Source organism: Rhinolophus hipposideros, assembly GCF_964194185.1.
Source record: "Rhinolophus hipposideros genome assembly, chromosome: 20".
Lineage (NCBI taxonomy): Eukaryota > Metazoa > Chordata > Mammalia > Chiroptera > Rhinolophidae > Rhinolophus > Rhinolophus hipposideros.
Genome location: NC_138066.1, coordinates 6,752,989 through 6,773,461, shown reverse-complemented (window position 1 = coordinate 6,773,461; position 20,473 = coordinate 6,752,989). Strand labels below are relative to the sequence as shown.

The 20,473-nt window shown below is 37.2% G+C and overlaps 1 protein-coding gene across 3 annotated transcripts in view; it reads left to right on the top strand.

Moving 5' to 3' along the window:
* Positions 1-20,473, top strand: part of MAP2K4 (mitogen-activated protein kinase kinase 4) — a 113,058-nt gene that overhangs the window by 5,957 nt on the left and 86,628 nt on the right. For 2 of the 3 annotated variants that reach the window (XM_081028570.1, XM_081028569.1), the window contains exon 2: positions 4,298-4,330. The exons of the other annotated variant lie outside the window; for it this stretch is intronic. In XM_081028570.1, the coding sequence (XP_080884696.1) occupies positions 4,298-4,330 (33 nt within the window). The remainder of the gene's footprint in view (positions 1-4,297; positions 4,331-20,473) is intronic. 3 annotated transcript variants of the gene reach the window in all.

Genomic DNA, 20,473 nt, shown 5'->3' with positions numbered 1-20,473 from the left:
ACAATCCTTGCTCACCTGAGGGAGAGACCCGGAATAATAATAACTGATAATAATAACCTGCTTTATTCCAGGCTCTGTTGTACATTTTAGATGTATTGCCCTATTTAATCATCACAAAGCACTGGTGTATTATTATTCTGTTTTACAGATGAGAAAATTGAGGCTTGATAGAGGTTAGAGACCTGCCCAGTCACATAGTTAATCAGTTGCTCTCCCTGGGTGTGCTAGGCTTCAGTGAACAGTCTGGAGATGACAGTACAGCGTTAAGTTACATAACTTAGAAAAAGAACTAACGTATGGGAACTGACAAGATCCTGAATTTTAAAAAAAATGTGGAAAGGATTTGATGATTATTAGTAAATTGTTCGTGATGCCGACAACCCGAAATTACTAAATTAAGGTGGTTCCCCTTTAAGTTTGAGAAAGGTGAAGTAAGGAAAGCTAAATGAAATAACAGCAGGAAACACATCTGGTGGGACTCTAAATACGATGAAAATAGACATTTTGGACAAGCTTAGATAAATTCTTACGTGTTAGAACATAACGATGGATTATGAGTAATTTTGCAGTTTAAGACACATGCCAGCATTCTGAGGTTGAAGCTTTAAGGCTGCAAACAACTAGAGTCTTGGTGTTTTTCTCAGAAGGGAGTCTTGGTGGCTTGGTCGATGGGCATGACCCGGTGAGGCAGCTCTGCTTTTCTGTACATTAGTGTGGGTTCAGACTGTAACTCACAACACGTTTGCAGCAGTACAATATCAAGATGTCCAGGGAACCATGAGGAACCACTGAGAAGGGGGAACCCACTCGTGCCCCTGCCCCCTCCCTGGATTATAACAGCAACCCAGAGAAAGGGGAGAGAGGTAACTGCCACACCGCATGAGGGTCATTACACAAGCAAAAGTAGGTGTAAACACATTGTTTTCAAATTCTAAGATTAGATTAGCAGATACTGTTCTTAATTTTATATACAAATGAGGAAACGGGCTCAAGTGAAATGACTTAAGTTTCACACTTGAACTGGAACCCTGGTCTCCTGGCATTCTTCATTTCATTTTTTGCTTTATCAAATACTGTTTACTCTTATTTTTATATACACTCACACACATCCTAAACAGCCTTTTAAACTAATGTAGACATGCTCACTTCATTTGGTAAATATAGTCAATTGTAGGTTTTAAGTTATGGACAGTTAAGGGCTCTCAAGGTTGAGGTAAGAGGGTAAGAATGAGTGGGAAACGTGGGAAAGAGGGTAGGAGAGGCCTAAGTGAGAAAAAGGAGGGAGAGTGAAATGCCCCACATAGCTTTATTTCTTTTGTAGGCTTACTGGCACTCTATCTAATACATCTTGATATTTATTCTTAGGGGTCTAAGATTTAATGAAAAAAAACGTGCCTGGGGCCAGATAAAATGAGAAAGACTAAAATTTGAAGGGGAGAGTCATGTAAAGTTAAGTCCCAGAGTACACATAACTCACCAGGATAAAAGAGTGCCGCACCTAACATTTAACAGATAAACTGGTTATCAGCAGCAGAGTCAACTGATCCTCGAATTCTGGGGGATGCAGGACTTAAAGGACATGAAGGAAACACCCCATTTAGACAGAACTTTTGAGACCAGGGAGCTCTCAAGAATTGAACATATTTGAGTGGATATTAATGGATTAATTATAGCATAACCATACACTGGCTTTTCATAAAGTTGAAGATACTGGAAATTTTCCTCACCATTGTGTTCCCATCATCTTTCTGTTGTACAAGAGTGCTGGTGGTCCCCTGGGCACCCTCCCCCACCCCTGCCCTTGAGTATAAGCTAGGGAAGCTGTCCTGTACTTCCCTAAATCTGTACTATAAGCACCAATTTTCTGACCATTGCAGGTTCTTTTCCAGATTACCTGTCTATCTGTCTATCTATCTATCTATCTATCTATCTATCTATCTATCTATCTATCTATCTTAGATATATAGATATCTGGATATCTATATATGTATCTACATATATATAAATATATATATATATGATCTCTAGTCATATATACACATATACATATGTGTGTGTGTGTGTGTGTGTATATATATATATATATATATATACATATATATATATACATACACACAGTATATATAGTCTTTTAGAGGTCTGGAACAATTTAGCTAACTAGCTTTTTATCTGAGGTTAAATGGAATTCCAAGGAAAAGATGAGCCATTCAGTTCCAGTTAGTTTAGCCCTCACTTGCCCAGGTCCGGTAGCAGTCGGCAAGTCTTTTCTGAGTGAGAAATGATGCAGAGACGGATGTTGATATACAAGGCTTAGAATCCATTCACCTGGTCCCTTCGTCCATAATTAGGTAAAAAGAGCAAGTCTGTAGCTGTGCTTGAGAATTTCACCCCTTCTCTTGTTAGCTACTTGCATTAATTCTGTACTGACAGAACTTCAAGTTTTGAGAATTTTTAAGTACTTAAAAGTGGGCTTAACTTCTAAGTATTAAAGCAGTAATTGGTATGTTACATATACCTTTGAACATTTTTTTGATTTATTATGCTTTATCCTGTAACTTGTTTTTTTTATACAACCATATATAGAGATGCAACTCATCGTTTCATACCTTTCAAATTTATTTTTCTTGTTCCTTTCTCCGTTCATATTGCTATTTTGTTCACCTCTTCTCTCACCTTTTATTTTTGCTACTTAGTAGCAACCATTGTCTGTATTTAAAGCTAAACAGAGAAGAGTAACTATTGCCTTAAAGTTGTTTCAGTGTTTAATCAGCTTGCTCTCCATGGTGGTACAGGTGGATTTTTCCTCCCCTCTTCCAGTGGGGAGCGTGGGAGACTGGCTTCTGAACTGTGGCTCGGACTCCGCCCTGCTCTCTGTCCCATCGGTGTTTCCAGGGAGCCCTTCCCTTTCCTCCTGACTTTGCTTGGCTCATTTTGCCTGGAAGGAGATGGCTGACTGGTGGAAGGAAGGAGATGGTTGCTTAGCCTTATAAGACCCCTAGATCTCCGAGTTTTTCCCTTCCTCGGTCTTTCCGCTGCACACCTGGTGGGGCACATACTGAGCTTCAGTGGTAGAGAGACGAGTGTCCGTGCCCTGCCTCCAGGTTTGCCCCCAGTACTTCTGCTCCATGAAGTCTGCATTCCTACTCCTCCTCCACTGCCATTTGTGGCATTAAGTGGTAAGCAGTGGGTTATGTCTGTGCACGAAGGCACCTTCGTGTCAGAGTAGCCACATTAGCATTTTTCAGTTTTCTACATTATAGGTGATATCTTTATCTTCTTAGAATCCTAAGCATTTTGATAACTGAATGGGGAAGACTACTTAAACATATTCTTTCTCTAGTCCTGGTTCTTTTTCTTACAAGTTTTAATTGAGTTTGTGTAAGTACAAGCTTAAGTGATACTCATTCTAAATTTACTTTCCCCATATTGTTCCCCAAAGCAGTAATAAACACAGGCATAGGTAGACCACTAAGAAAACCAGGTATTCACCCAATGAACTAAGGGGGTGAAAGAATATTTTGAGAAGGCCATTATTGTTTTACACAGCTTATTTTACTGGGTACATTTTCTAAAAACTTATACCTGTATACACTATATGCATAAGGTATAACCAGATCCAATTGGATTTGGAAGATGTTCATGTTTCTAAAGTGAATTCACAGGTTTTCTTCCTATAACTGAAGTCCTACTCTGTCTTATCATTCTAGGGATGTGGTCTTTTTTTTTCTTTTTCAGGCCTACTTGAGAAGAATTTCAGCACCTATTCAGTGGTTCATTGTCTTATCATTGGAAGTTAGCTAATAAATAGACTAGAAAATGTTGCTGTATGTGTTTAGGTTTCACAATTTAGGAGCTACTAAAAGTTTTGAATCATAGGTAGTAATTAAGAATATTTCTAAGTCACTAATTTGAGTTAATAAAATAACTGGAAATACGTTTTGAATTTGTAGGTTGAAAGAATAGACAAATCTATCTTAAAAGTTACTCTTAATTTCCAAGGGCTAATAGCTGTTCTTTTTATTGAATAGATGTGAAAAATAAAGATAAAGACAGTATAACTCTTATAATTTAAACTTGATTTCAGTTCCATACTAAAGTACATCTACATTAGAAAAAGCTGGATTTTTAAAGAAAGCCCATGTGTTACAGTTATCTCTGTGATGGTGGGGGTTATGTGATTTGAACTGTTCTTAAATTTGTTTGATTCAAAATGTAATATAAAAATGCAATGTCATGTTCTAATTTTAGTTTGTTTGATTTACAGTAAATGAACTGGAACTTATCTCTTTTACTTTAGGCTTTCAGATAAACTTCTGTGAAAAGGCACAAAGTAAGCTACACATTTTATGATACTATGCTACTTATTTTTTTTTTTTCATATCCATCTTGGTATTGGGAATGTGTCTACTATTGTTTCAACTAACCAACCATGGCAATTTTACATTAAAAGAGCTTCCATTTTTCATTCTTTTTCCACATACAAAAAGAAAAAAAAATTTGTTATATTAATTGATTGTAAATTTTTCATGTTTTCCATTTGAAATTGAACTAGGATAAAGACATTATATATAGGTATTCAAATGCATACAGGTATAGAAAGATATATATATATATATACACACACACACACACATATATTATATTCAGATGTATATAGATGTTGAAAGATATGCTAGTTTTAGAAAGATGTATACAGGGTATAGAAAGGTATCGATAGGTGTACATGTGTATATAGTTATAAAAGATGTATGTAGGTATTTGAACTTAACCATAATTTAAGTCACAAGTTGAGGAAAGTTCACTTTTAAGATTGTAATGCAAAAAATAAATAACTGTCAAAGATCTAGTGCTTTAAAACTGATTTGTTTTAAACCATATATTTAATGCATTTTATTATTTTTCTTTAAAACAAAGCTTATTTCTTCCTCCTGCCTCTCCCGTTCTCTCAATGTTTTATATTAGGACAGGAGTCTTCACAGAATACGAATATATTTTCTATAAAAAGCAAAATTTATAGAACTAAAACAAATGCATTTAAAGCTTAAATATCATTTGTATTAAATATCATTTGTATTAAAAATGCAGTTTTAAAAAATCCCAACTCATGGAGACTATTCTCCAGTTAATATAAAAACACCCCAAAATAAAATAAATGTAACTAGTTTCATTTTCTGCACATTTATTCTTAGAGAGGAAGAATGATGACCACTTTTCTCTATGTCACTCTTCCCCCCCTACTTGTATTGAAATATAATTGACCTATAACATTGTGTAAGTTTAACATGTACAGTGTGATGATTTGATACACTAACATAGTGCAAAATGATTACCACAGTATGGTTAGTTATCACTTCCATCACCTCACATAGTTAATATTTCTTTTTTGAGAACATTTACGATTTACTCTCTAAGCAACTTGCAAGTATATAATACAGTATTGTTAACTATAGTCACCACGCTGTGTGTTTTAGATCCCCTGATATGTGTCGTTCTTAAGAAAGTTAGTTCAGAGGAAACAAAGTTTAATCTGGAGAAAACATTTCTGCTGTTTTTAAATTTTTATGATGGAAATAACTGCTTAATTTCCATTGATTGAATACTGTGAGTTCCTTTGAAAGGTAGTTAACAAAGATTTATTTCTTGAATGGTTTACCCATGATACAAACATATAATAAGTAATAGATTAGGGTACCTAGACCCTAGGATAAAACTTTAATTGACCCATATTATCATCCTTCTCTTACTTCAAATTAAAAACAGTAGGAAAGGTATTTTCTTCCTATAGTGAACATACATGTATATATATGTAATGACGTTACAACTTCTATGCTCTTTTCACACATTTACTATGGCAGTTTTTAGCTTTCATTCACATTTTAGTATAAAGTATCCATTTAATATAATTTTTAGTTTTTATGGACATAACATCTAAAGAAAAATGCTGATGTTTTGCATTCACATTGTTGCCGTTTTTTCTAACTTAGTCCTATTGTGGATGTAAAACAAGAGAAACATTAATTTTATTAAGTTTAAAATGTGTATACAGTGTCTATAAATAGCTTTGTAGGTAGAATAAAAATACCTTTAGATTGTCTAAATGGTCCTGTCCTTTTCCCATTGTTATAGAAATGATAAATTTGCACATTGCCTTTTTTAATACACGTGGAAGAATCTACAAGGAAGCATGTATATTCGCATTTGGAGGCTTTCTTTGGGTTGCCTTCACTGCCTCATCACACTGTGATGCTTTCTCACATCTCCCTTTTTATTTCTCCCTCTCTGGGAGGTCCCCCTCTTCATTTCCCACTTTTCGGATTCAACACAGTTTTATACATGCATTCACTTACCATGTATTAGATACTACCTCAGTATCATAAAGCGAGGGAGATTATTGGTACAGAAATGAATAGAATTGGTCCCTCCCCTTAGTGGGCTGTTAGTGCAGTGAGCTTGAGTTGATCTTGTGTTGACTGTACGTGTTCGACTACCACTGGCAGCTTAGCCCAGGGTGAGACGGTGCAGAGATGTGTACTGGGCACCTTTGCTCCTGCTGTTCTGTCGTGCGAGACCGAGGAGGAGGGCTCTCAGGGTAGCTGCTTTCCTGATTGCACACCATGGCTCAGAGATCCAGAAATGGGTCTGAGCTGTGTGTGCTGCCTGGGACTTCAGTGAAGATTCTAGAGGAGGGAGCACACACGAGGGAGGCTTGGAGCTGGGGTTGGAGGTGCTTTAAGTTGACAGCATTGAGTTTTGCACTTTTGGTACCTACATTTTAGGATAAGTTTTCAGCACCTTTTTCCAAAACTGGTCCTGCGATTGGCATGACTTAAAAATGAAAAGTGCAATTTTGTAATATTTGCAGACAACCAATCTTCCAGTTTGCTCTGGAATATAGACATTAACTTTATGTTGAAAGTGAGCACTCATTTCTTTAAAAATAGAGGGCTTCAAATCACCAAAGCAGTATTTTCTCACCTGTGAGGGCATATTCTAGTGTCAGAATCTCCAATTCTATTCTAAGAGTTTTTCAGAATTATCAGAAAAACTTATAATTAATTCACTAAAAATAATTATGTACCATACAATAGTCATAGGAGGGGATGGGGCAAAAGAGTGTAAAATTAGAGATGGTTAAAAGTAATAAGTTTGAGTTACTGCTGCTCCAAATGCTTAATTCTCTACCACAAATCGAAAAGATGGATTGTAAGATAATTCTGATGACTAATGGAAGCTCTGAAGGATTAATTTTTTCCATTGTTTGACTTTCACCTAGTTTTTGTTTTTTTGTATTACTACATCACTATTCCAATCAGTTTATCACAATTGCCTGTTATAAGTTAGTGGAGTTTTATTGGAGATGTGTGTATAAGTGTATACACACACAAGCCAATAGTGTACATATTTGAATTTGGAACCAGATTTTTATAGAAATTCAATAAAAATCCACTTTGCACTTTATGGTTTTTTTTTTAATCAATTATAGTTTGTGCATTTATTTGCTCTTTGTTTTCTAAATATATATGTTTAAGATAATATATATTTAAGATAATATGTAATAAAGTTATAATTATTTAAAATAGCAATGTTTCTTTTAACACTGTTGGATCATTGAATTTTTCTGAAGTCTGAATGTCAGACAACTTAAGGGGAAAATATTCTTTACAATGTAGAGCTCCTACATTTAGAACGTTGATAAGTTCATCATTTATCATTTCAAAATAATTTGTACTTGTAAAGATGTTTATGTGATTTATGACCAAGTTTGAATTATCAATTATGCCTCAGTGGCTCTAATGAGCTAACACGTAAACACTGTTTTTTAGTGTATGATTTGCTTTGCTTTATAAAACCAATCTTTTTGAAGGGGGTAGTAGATTTGCCTAGAAACACAGTTTTTGAGAAATCCTTTTATAAATGTCCAATTTACCTTAGTTTATCACCATTCTGATTTTTTTTATCTGCGTGGGAATTATGACCCATTAAGGATCCAGGCGCATAGGGATTTTCTTCAGAAAATGCCCAACAGAGTCCTGTGCTAATCAATGTGAGAGTAGTTAGCAGTTTGGAAAATACTCTGTTAATATTTCGTTTTCACACGAGGGCTCTTTTAGTCTTTCTTTCCCTCCTGTACTTCAGGGTATTTTTAGCCCATGGCTATAGAGGTTTGAGTGCTCAAGACAAGTTTTGATAGTGCTGAGTCTATGTAGCGTTTACTTTTACACTTTTGGTAGTTTTGAAAACCTAGTGGCTTTTAAAAGCTGTTTTCCTTGGGGATGTTTGCATAGCAATGGGATGTTTATTTAGAAAATTATATGCTCCAGAGGTGACTTATCCTCGAAGTCACTGATGGAAATTGGGTTACAGGTAGTGATTGTTTTTGGTCACACTGCACATCGGAGTATTTGGAGAAAAAAGTGGAGGTATCCTAGTGACAGAGTCTCATTTCATTGTGAAGCTATTCTTTTAAATTAAGTATCTTAATGTTTTTAAGTTGGAAACAATAAAGAGGAGTGATAATGTTTTATGAGTCTTTCTAGAAATTTGAGGATGTCGTTAATGTTTTTTGATCTGATAAGAAATGTCTGTAAAAGGTGATGTTTTGCTCAAGAGAGTATTTAACCTTTTTGGAGGGGGAGTATAAGAGAAAACTGGGGGAAGTAAGGAGTGGAGGGAGGGCCAAACCGGTCTACATTTAGAACTAAGAGCTTAGAAAATTCAGCTGATTAAATTTCCAGTTTGCCATTTTATGTGGCAAAAATCTATACCCAATGACTAACATTTTATCATTTGGAATTTTTAAAACTCAGCTAAGTTTTTCAGCAGCCCTAACAAACAGAAAGACCACATTTGCTACCATTGGAGTTTAACAAAGTTTATTTAAATTTATGTAGATGCTGAAGTTAGTTGAAAACGAGACTTCTGTGGTATTTACCATAGCCATAAGCCCAACTAGTGTCCAGTATATTCATCACTGTGTTTGTGGACCATGGTAAGTTGCCAGTGGATAGTTGATCTGCTTGGAAACAGCCTCTATACTCATGAAAACCCAAGGTCTGTAGTAGTGGTGTAGGAAGAGTCAAGGTTCATTTTGTCCCTTTGTATAGGGTACCATTTCGGGGGGGGGGGGTGTTGCCTACTTGTCTTTGAACGTAGAACTGGTGGAAACATTAATTTCTCCTGAAAAATGGTTTTTGATGCTTGAAGGAGAAAGTTTTCATTTCGAACAGTTATTGCACCTTAAAAATCATTTGGAGAAACTTAATGTGTGATATATTTGAACAACAAAAAAAATAGTGATTTGCCCACATTGCAGAAAGTTTCCCTTCAGCTGCCAGTTGAACTTTACTATGAACAATGAAGGGACAGTTGACACAACTTTTGTAGTTGAACAGATAAAGGGCAGAAATGATATGGAAAGTTTTCAGAGACTTCCCAACTAAATCTCAAGTTAATCAAAGTGGTTTTCAACTTAGTTTAAAAATTTAGGGTGATGGTTTTCAAACAAGGTATAGCAAATACTTGAATTCTCGCTATGTGATTTTGTGCAGCTTCCATGTTGGAGTTCATCACCTACCTCATTAGGTAGAAGTAAATGAGCATTAATCGGAAACAAGTGTATGTAAGCCTATTCACTCCTTTTTAGAGAACCTTTTATGACATTACACAAACAGAGACACAGATGTAATATTTAACAAATATAGGTATCCCACTGATGGTAAGAGGCAGCGAGGTCTTTAAAGATGAATGAAATCTGGAGCCCTCGCTGTAGAAGCTTATGTTTGAATGATTGAACATGTTGAGACAGACCGTGTGGTAGGTATAATAATAGATAACTCTTATATACTGTGTGCCAACCCTTGTTCGAAGCACTTTATATTAACTCCTTTAATTCTTACAACAACCTTATGAAGTAGGTATAATAATTATTAGAGATGAGGAAACTGCAGCACATAAAGATTAAGTAAAATTTCCCAAGTCACACAGTTAATGAGGAACACAACTGTGTGACCTTGGTCTGGTCACAGATTACATGCTATCAACCGCAGTGTTTTATGGATTCTTGAAAGAAAGCAGTGGGCGCTCAAAGGAATGGTTTCCAAACCAAGTGGCTTTTGAGGGGTCTTTAATTGCAAATGATCAGGCGGTCTGGACTCACCGTTTGTATCATTTCTGACTTTCTGGCCCCGCAGAGTTTCATAATGTCATTAATAAGCCTGGCACAACAGTAAGTGGAAAGATTCTTTCCTGTGGCTCTGAAGCTAGGGACTTAGGGGTCCTTCCACTGGGGAAGAATGTTCAGTACAGAACTCAGAATTGTTCTGGCCTACATGGATGCAGCAAATGAATTGCTGTGGGATTCTCAAGTGAGAGTCTTGTGTGTCTGGAGAACAGCAGACCAAGATGGGTAGGTCAGGAAACTTGGGAGTCAGTGGACAAGGGGGCATAGCCATGCACACACAAGGACAGATTTGTATATAGAGACTCCTGACAATGAGTTGTCCCGCCTACTTTCTTTTAGTTATGGGTGGAAGAGAGCAAATTATCTAATTTTTAAAACTTTTAATTATAGAAGTTTTCAAACATGCACTCAAATGGGATAGTATAATAAACGCCATGTACCCATTACATAGCATCGACAGTTATCAACATACAGCCAATTTTATTTCATTTGTTCCTCTTCCCTCCATCAATTTTACTGAAATGTCTTGAAGCTGATTCTGATTGTCATTATTTCATCCACAGGTCTGTCAGTCACACACCTTCTAAGTGATAAGGACTCTTAATTACATAACCTCAATACCATGTTACACCATTAAATAAACAACACAGTATTATCAGACAGCCACTCAAATGTTCAGATTTCTTCAAATGCCTTACAAATGCCATACTTACAGTAGATTGTTTCAAGCTGAGATCTCAGCGAGGTCCACATACATTGCATTTGGTTGATAAGTCTTAAGTTTCTCTAGACCTGGAGTAGTTCCCTCTTCTCTTCATTTTTTTTCTTACCCTTTATCCGTTGAAAAAAATCGGGTTATGTATTTTGTAGCATTTTGCACATTGGATTTGGCTGACTACATCCTCTTAGTAATTAATGTTTCACATGTTCCTCTTTGCCCCATATTTCCTGTTACTTGGTACCGTAGCTAGACAGACAGGCTTCATGTAGAGATTTAGAGTTTTGGCAAGAACACTTCATAGGTGGAGCTGTGTGTTTCTTGTTGCATCTCATCAGGAAGCGTGTGATTTCTGGTTGTAGGCTCGTTAAGACTGATCAGTGTCGGTTTAGGTGTTGTTACTGTGATTTGTATACACTCAAGTTCCCCATGAGCCTTTCACCTAATGGTTTTGGCCACCATCAGTGATGTTTGTCTAAATTACTTCATTAGGGACTGGTTAATTTGTGTTTCCAAACATTGTTGAGCTTTGCAAATAGTAGCTGTAGTCAGCCAAAAAAAAAAAGTTTGTGTTTGGGGCATACCATTGAATGCAAATTACAGAGTTAAGCATATCTCTGACTTGACTGCAGCACTGTTTGAAGGATATAAAAGTACATATGCACACACACATACACAGACATTTATTGTGATTTTCTCTACTATGAGAGAATTAAAAGTGGACATTTATCCTTCGTATCCTGGAACATGAGTTGACTTATTCATTAATCCGGCCTTTTAAACTTTTAAATGTAAAATAATAATTCTTGACATTTTTTTGTGAAGTTATAGAAGCAGTAGGTATGTGAGACCAGTGCTGCCAAATTAAGATCAATCCTAAACTGGAGTCTAGCTTTGTTTATTAATTTATATTCTATGCTTAGAATATTCAGGTCCTTCAGGGCATTAACCTTTCCAGTATTTGGGAGCCAGAATTAGTCATCAAAAGGCAGTTTCGTGCGAGTCGAAGTAAATAAGAGTTCTCATCCAGGGTATTAAAAAACCTGGTGAACAACTTGTGTTCCAATTACCTTTTGAGTTGCTGGTATATCTTGTCCAACAGGTGTCATTATTCACCCTTCAGTAGTAGCAGTTTCTTACCCAACTCTCCTTTTTTACCTTTCCTATTCAGTCACGCATCTTGTAACTAAATTATTAAAGTCTCTCCTTCCTGACGTTCTAAAATTGATTTGATCTTACGCAATTTGTAAATAACAAATTAGAGAAATGTGTCAGGATACTCTTCCGTAGGCTATCTTCAGGATGTAGATAGGCTACACCAGATCCTGTTAGAATGCATTTTACCCTCTTGATTAATACTACTTTAACCTTTAAAAACCTTGACTTGTAGAATATATTTATGGGCATCAAATAGTAACTTAACTGTGTCCACTAAGAAATGAAAGTGTTATTCACATCTTAATGATTTTTAAATTGGGAGGTATTATTCAGTGGAGACCAAAAAGAAGCTGTTCATGTCCTGGTGAGAGGAGTGTAACAGGGCAGTAGTTGTTGCTTACACATACACAATATGAGCTTTGTGTAGATGTTATTCTTTTTCCACCTCTGTTATTTGCTTTGGGAGTAACACAATGATATTTGAATTAAAATTTGGATTGCAAATTATTACTTAAAATTTCTTTAAAAAGATGTATAGTGTAATGCAGCACTGACATGGAAAAAATTGAGTATAGAAAAGATTGTTACTTGTTGTGTAACTCAAGGCAGTTAAAAATGCCAGATATCTTTTTTAAAACCAGAAGATGTCTGACTAACTGGTGTGTTATGCGGTTCGGTGAATAAAGATTATTTCTCTAGGTAAGCTTCTGGCTAACTTTTTCAAAGAACCTACATAAGTTCTAGTTATACATATTTTGCTTGAGAAAAAAATGAATTGGCAAATTAGATCTACTAAGGAATACAGATAAAACCCACAATTAAGATGTCTGAGTGAAAAGTATTTGTCTTAAAGGTGTTAAATCGAAAACTTGATCTTGAATTATTCATTAATTCAATAATTAGAGTTCTTGTGATATGTCAAGTGCAATTATATAAAGAACTGAGTCACTGTGCTATATCTAATTTACAGTGGTCAGAAATCATCCAGATGAATACTTAGGTCCTGAATGTGAAGAATTCGTATGTTCCAATGTTGAGTGTGTTCCTGAAAAAAGAAAGGGGTTATTATATAAATATAGTATGCTGTTGATGACTAGTTACAAATTATATAGTGGTTATGTTTTTGTCCGTCTGCAGTAATTAAATTATTGCTAAACTATTGATGGTGTTTTAGAATTGGGGAAGTCATCTTTGAAATAAAGCTTTCCTTCTGTTTTAGGTAGTGCAAGCTACTGTAACAATGCTTATCTTCCACTGCTTCACAGCAGTAAATATCTCATACATTTGTTTGAGTGCAGGTTTTGTTCAGCCATCAGTACAAATGGTCAATAAAATTGAGCCTTATTGTCATTTAAAGGTGCCATTTAGTGATAAAAGTTTACATGAAGGCTTTCTAGATTATTTTACTGAATTAAAATATGGGCAAAATTATATATAACAACAAAATTGATTCCTTCTTTTGCCTTTCTGGATTCCTAAGGGCATATGGTGAAAAGCAGGTTATTATAGGTAAAGTTTTATATGTTGGTGTGAATTCTTTGCTTTGAGGATAAGCTAATTAGGCAGTAGGGTGAGGGAGTGAAGTCATCTCGGAATAAAAAGCTAACTGTGATCCATTGTGCAGCCAAATAGAAAGGAAAAGAAGTAAATAAGACCCTGTTTCTGATTTCCCCGAGCTAGGATACTGTGGTCATGTATGTTCATTCTTTGCTCTAAGAACACCTTCATGAAATCAAGAATCTGCCAGGTATTTGAGGATTTCTGGCTTGATAATCTTTGATAATATGTTATATCTGTTTATACATTGACTATTGATATATAACAGAGAAAAATATATCCATAAGAGATGTCTTTTCACTTTATCTCTAATTGAATTGGAGTATTTTTCACCTGTTTTTAGGCTTGCTTATAGATTTGGATAGTGTAAATAATCAATTACAATTATTAATGGAAATAAAATATTTATTTCTTGAAACTGACTTCTGTTGCCTTTAGGAAATCTTAATATTCTTTACTTTTCAGTATTTCAAATACTGACACTCGGGTGTTTCCTCACACCAACTTGGTGTCCAACAATTCAATTCAATTCTGACACTATCTATCTGAAATTACCATCAGATCAGATCTCACAAGTTAAAGGGTTCAGCACCACAAAACTGCCCCCACTTCAGATCCAGCTGCAAATGTGGTTCCCAGGCTACTCACACTTCTGCTTGGCTGACTACAAATTAGAGAGTTCCTCACCACCCTCCCCACCCCACCCCCGCCCCAAGTTCAGTTATTTCCTAGAACAGCTCACAAAACTCAGAAAACACATTTTCCAGTTTACTTTAAAAGATACAACTCAGGAAAAGCCACATGGAAAAAGGTGCACAGGGCCAGGTGTGGAGAGAGTTGGTGCACAGCTTTCGTGCTTTCTCTGGGTGTGTCAGCCTCCTAGGATTTTGATGTGTTCACTGACCAGGAAGCCCTCCCAGGCTCACTGCTTAGGGTTTTTAGCGGGGATTCATGACCTAGGCAGGACTGATGAAATCATTGGCCATGGTGATTGAACTCAGTCTCCCACCCTTCTTCCCTCAATGGAGTTGAGGGGATGGGACTAAAAGTTATAACCCTCCCATCACTTGATTGGTCACCTGATTGAGTTTTCTGGAGACCCACCCCTATCTAGCAGTTTTGTAGGTCCCCTCGCCCCTACCTCATTAATATACACTCTGGTTAAGTTGAGAAGGGCTTGTCATGAATAACAAAAGACACTCCTATCACTTAGGAAAACCAAGAGTTGCCAGGAACCTGGGAGAAAATTGAATACAGGTTTTCCCCTGCTCTCTGAAATTAGAGCATTTCTGTGACACCTCTCATAAGCTGAAGTGGTATAAAGGGAAGAAGCAATTACCATTATTTTATATGGAAAACTTTTTGTTCAAGTGTTGATTTTTGGGCCTGGGAACACTCAATGTCTTTATTTTGTTCACCACAATCGAAGTGCTTAATTATGTCCAGTTTTATGCTAAGCGTAACACCTTACGAGCTCTCTTCGGCTTTTCTGATACTTTAGGACGCATCTTGCTAACAGAGGCACAAAATTGAGAAAAAGCGCAGATGCTTACAGACACAGTTCAAAGCTGTGGCGCCTGATGCTGAGATGCAGAGGGTGGTTCCCAGGAGGAGCTTGGCGGCCACTCTCTCCTCTGTGTGGGCAGCCTCTATAATGGCTTCCTGCAAAACAAACACTGAATGCGATTTTTCTCTTACCTTTTTTCATAAAAGTGAAAATCCACTCTGGAATTCTTTCAGTTAGCGAAAACGGGTACTGATGTAGGTCTTTAGCAAAAGGGAAATGGTGTAATACAAACTTTCAAAAACTATATACATATAAAAAATGTATTTCTCATATCACAAAACTGTAGCAAAACTACCTTGCATGCAGTAGATCCATTCATAGCTTTGATTCTGTAAGGTTTCTAGGATGGCTCATATATACTTCGCCTGGAAAGACCAGTGGGTACCTAATATCATTTCGGCCAGCAGATGGTGGATTTTCTGTTGTGGAAAGGTTCTATATGCCGTCTTCTCGGACCAAAGGGGCATCTTCACTGTGATGCTAAATTGCCTTTTTTTTTACAGCTTTCTTTTTCCTAATCGACTTGCTAATGAAGTTTATATAAGATTACGTAGCTGAGTTAATTATTTATGATAGGTAGGAATCCTCATGGGTATTTTTGTCAGATAAGGGAAAAAAATTAACATTTGATGAAATTCTGGCTTTATTGTGTGGTTAATAGTATTATTCTAAGTACACTTTTCAAGAAGGAGAAGTTGAATCTGGTTGTTTTTGTAGCTCCTGAGTTTGGGTGCCGCTGTGAATACATTACCTGTCCGCTGAAATACAGATCCCCTTGCCCTGTGGGCCGGAGCCACTTACTAGAGCTCTAGGTCAGTGGTCTTTAGCCAGGAATGGCTCTGTGTTTCCTTCCTTGTGTTGTACAGATGTTCTTTTCTCCACATCACGGCACATATAAAAAAGGTTTGAAGCACTGATCGAAAAATCTGATGGTACAGTTAGAAAGATGGTTAATCTACGTATTTCACTGATGGGTGGTGGAAAGTGAAAATGGTGATGATAGGATGTTGTGGGGTTTACCAAGCAGGGAAAATAAAGGGACCCAAGACCAGTGGGCACTTGGTTTCTTGCTTGATGGCGTTCAAGCAGGCCGTCCTGAGAATATCTGCTGTGTGACATGTGCCTCTGCCATGGCGGTGAGGTTGGCTGGAAGCCACTGCAAGGCTCTGGGGTATTGCTGAAAATCAGAATGAGCCTTGTGACGTTTCTTGACACAGCTTTCATAAGTTTGTGTATTATGTGTCTCGTCCCACTAGAAAGATAGCTATCAAAAAGTAAGAGTCAGTTATATGGATGGTTTTCCAGAATCCTGATATCTTGCTATTTGTGCATGGTGAGACAGTAACTTAGAACTTTGGGGGAGCTGATGAGGAGCTTAATTAGAACGTTGAGGGGTCTGATTGGGAGGCAGAGGTCACTGTATGGCCTACATATCACAGAAGAAGGGATCCCGTTGACCATTCTGCATAGAAAATTTCGTTGGAGTTGATCAACATGGCGTTTGTGTCTCACTTGTCTCCATGTTGATTTGATCACAAATTTGAAGCGTACATGCCCTCAGAGAACATAAATGCCCTGTGTTTTAAGCATTACATGGATTTAAAAGTGTTCTGAGTACTTGGGCAAGGTGCTGAGTACCTTTACCAACTTGCTGTGCCGCGACCATTCCCCCTTCCTGGCTAGAACTCTCAGCAGCATGTGGCAACAGTGCTTCTGCATGAGTGGAATTCACGCAGCGTGTGGCAGGTTAGGCCTTTCTCAGTAATGGTTGTCAGGGTGATGGTGTAAAGGGGACGCTAAACAAGCTGGAGACAAATGAAGAACTCAGAGTTATCAGCACGTTCTCCCTCTTCTGCCCTGACCTGGGGTGGAGACTGTGTTGACAGGAATGGCTACCACCTTCTGGGTTTCCATTTGGAACCTTCTCAGGGTGCATGTAACTGCAATTCCAACTCTTTAGATTCCCATGGAGCCTGTACTTGCACAGTCCTTGGAGCATGGTGTTGGGGAGGATTGTGTTGGACAAGCTTCTTCCATTTTGTTGGCGATTAAAATATTATTAAATTTAGCTGATCCATATACCTTCAAAACCCTCAAAAGATACCATTTGTGAAATATTACAAAATGATAGGGATATGGAAATACCCAAGTTATATTATTTTTGTACTTTTAAGGCCATTTAAGAAAAAATTGTTTTCTAGTCCTCAGTAAGATTGGTCCCTTTCAGAAAGCTTTGGTGTGAGTAGCAAAGAGATTATAACTAAAACAGAAATAATAAATGCGTACCGTAGAAAAACTGAAACAGAAAAGTAGCAAAAGAAAAAAAAATCACATTCTACCACCTTGAATTAATCACCACCCGTGATATAAATTATACTCACATATGCTTTACTAAAATGATTATTATACACATTCCTTATCACCCAATTAAAAACCCCTTGTTATTTATTAATATTTTCTGATGTCAGTATTTTATTTATTTATTTATTTACTTACTTACTTACTTACCATGTTTCCCCAAAAATAAGACTGGGTCTTATATTAATTTTTGCTCCAAAAGACGTATTAAGGTTTATGTTCAGGGGATATCATCCTGAAAAATCGTGCTAGGGCTTATTTTCCGGTTAGGTCTTATTTTCGGGGAAACGTGGTATTTATTTGGCATTCCAGTTATGGATGTACTGTAATTTTTATAACTGATATAACTATCACTACTTTGAACAACTTGATTTGCATATTTAACTTTTGAAACGGTGTAAATTCTTAGGAATGGAGTTACTGGGTTAATTGTAAGGACATTTTAAGATATTTGCTAGATAATGCTCTCTTAGAAAGTGGAACAATTTATATTCCTATTAGTAATTTGCTTGTTCATTCATTTACCTGTGTTCATTTGTTTACTGAACAAATGTTAGAATTTATGGGTCAGGCATAATTCTGGGAATTGAGGCACATGAGAAATGGAGTTTCTGCCCTCCTGGAGCCCAGGGTGCCCTGGAGAAGGCAGATACCAAATGACTACAAATAGACGTCAAAGTGTAGCTGTGATAAGTTTAGAAGAGACTGCCCACTTCCTCTTACCCTTGTGAACATTGACATCGGGATTCTTTTTACTTCTGTGTGGTATTAAAGGCAAAAATGCAATTTTAATTTTTTGGATAACTAGAAGAATTTGATGTTTTTTTTCATGCTAATGGTTTATTTGTGTTCTTTCTTTTGTCAAGTACCTGTTTGTGTTCTTTGTTTATTTTCTAATTGGGATATGTGCTGTCCTACCCATTCGTAAAGCCCTTCTCTTCCCCTCCGTATTCCTTCAGTGTGTCATTTCAGAAGGCAGTGACTTCAACTGGGGCTATGAAGTTCAAACAAAGGTTTTTTGCTTTTTGCCCCTCATTGAACCTGGGGCCCTCCACAGGAGAACTTGGGGCCATGGACATTCAAAACCCAGATTCTGCTCCACAGAATCTGTTTGATTCCATGTGCATGACTGTGTGGACACCTCAAGTCTTGTTTATGTCAGTGAAGCCTTGGCACCTGTGCTGTGTTGCTAATCCCAGCAGGACTTCCTGCATTAGCCAGCTCCCTGGGCGTTTCTGAGGAGTTTGGATTTGGCCAGTTTAGCCTGAGGAATTATATTTGCTTGCTGGTCTCAAAGTGATGCTGTTGGCTTTAATGAATTGCTAGCTCAAAGGTGTGGCTACCTATAGAAACGCATAATAATGACGTTGTGCATAATTGAGTTAAAATCACTGGTGATCATAGAGGGGCTCGTCTAATCAACGTCAGAGTTGATGGTTAGCTGAACCAGAGAATGAAGAACCAATTAGGAGCTCCTAATATTAGGTTTGGAAGGATTTTAGGGCATATTGTGAGCTTCATTCCGTGAAACTTGATAAACTAACTCCCCGTTTTACTACGATAGAAAAATGAGTTAAAAAAATTTTTTTTTCTGATTGGATGATCAATTTGGGATCATCCAAATTTGGGGCTAGTTTGGGGCTTGTAAGCCTTCAAATTCTCCATGAAAATTTCTGTTAACCAGACAAGAGCCTTTTAGACAACAAGTAGCATCATGCTTTTGCCTTTGTCTGGAGTCTGGAAGATTCTGCTAGGAGCTGTTATGCTTTTGTGCCAAAGCAGTACCCCTTCCGGAACTGATAGAGAAATAATAGAATCCTTGATATTCCAGATTTAAAAAAAAACAAAAAAGAACCTTTCTACCCAGGAAGAAGACTATGAATCATCTGCCAGAGGTCAGGAATGCAGAGAGTGAATTATTTCGGTTCTTTCTTTGGCAGCTGAGCCCCTGAGGCCTGAGCTTGTCAACTGAAGAAAAACGTTTAACATTTAGGAAGCATAGAGTGGCGTTCCTGAAATACCACCCTGGTACAGGAAGGACCTCACCATCATAAACTTCGACATAATTGATAATAAAAGCTGGGGAAAAATGAATGACAATGGCTGACACTATTAAACATGCTACCACCTTTCCTCTTCCCAAGGCCCCTCTGAGGAAGGTGGTGTTAATCTCACTTGGCAGGAATGGGACTCAGGCACAGAGGTGAACCTACTCCCTCCAGAGAATACGCGTACGGCTAGTGAGTAGCAGAGCTGAGACCTAAAGCTAGCCAAACTGGCTCTGCCTCTCTGTTGTCCTTTCTGGTTTCTAATTGAGCACCATTGGGATGGATGCTGGATTTGGAAAGGAATAGTGATTTTTATGTGACAGTAGTTTAAACGAATCTACAAAGTGAAACGAATTTCTTCCTTGTTGCTGGTAGGTTTTGAAAGGTATCAGAGTAGTTACCAGTTTTTCATAGCTACTGTGGACCAGCTGTTGTATTTTTTTTTAAACAGAAGGAATTTTTTTGTTGTTTTAACATTTCACTTTTTAAAAAAAAATTATTGGGGTGACAATTGTTAAGCTGTTGTATTTTTAAGGTCTGTTCATCCTCACACCACAGCAGTGTTGCCAAGTAGGGGATTGTTTGTATCGTAGTTTTATAGGTGTGTCAATGACTAGACCACAGAAATCCCCGTTTTTGTTCTTCCAGGGTCTCAGTGGTGATCATTCAGCATCAAGCAAAAATAATTTTCTTCCTATCCCTATCCTTGAGCTTCCTCCTGCTGTACTCCTTTGTAATTTTGACAGGATGCCAAACAAAACAGTCTTTGTGCCTAGGTCAGCTACCTTTTCATTTTGACTCCACTGCCCTACACACTAGCTTGTGTATAATTGTGATATTTGTGCGCATATGGCTATGTAAATTATTATATTGGATTTCCCCCAAAT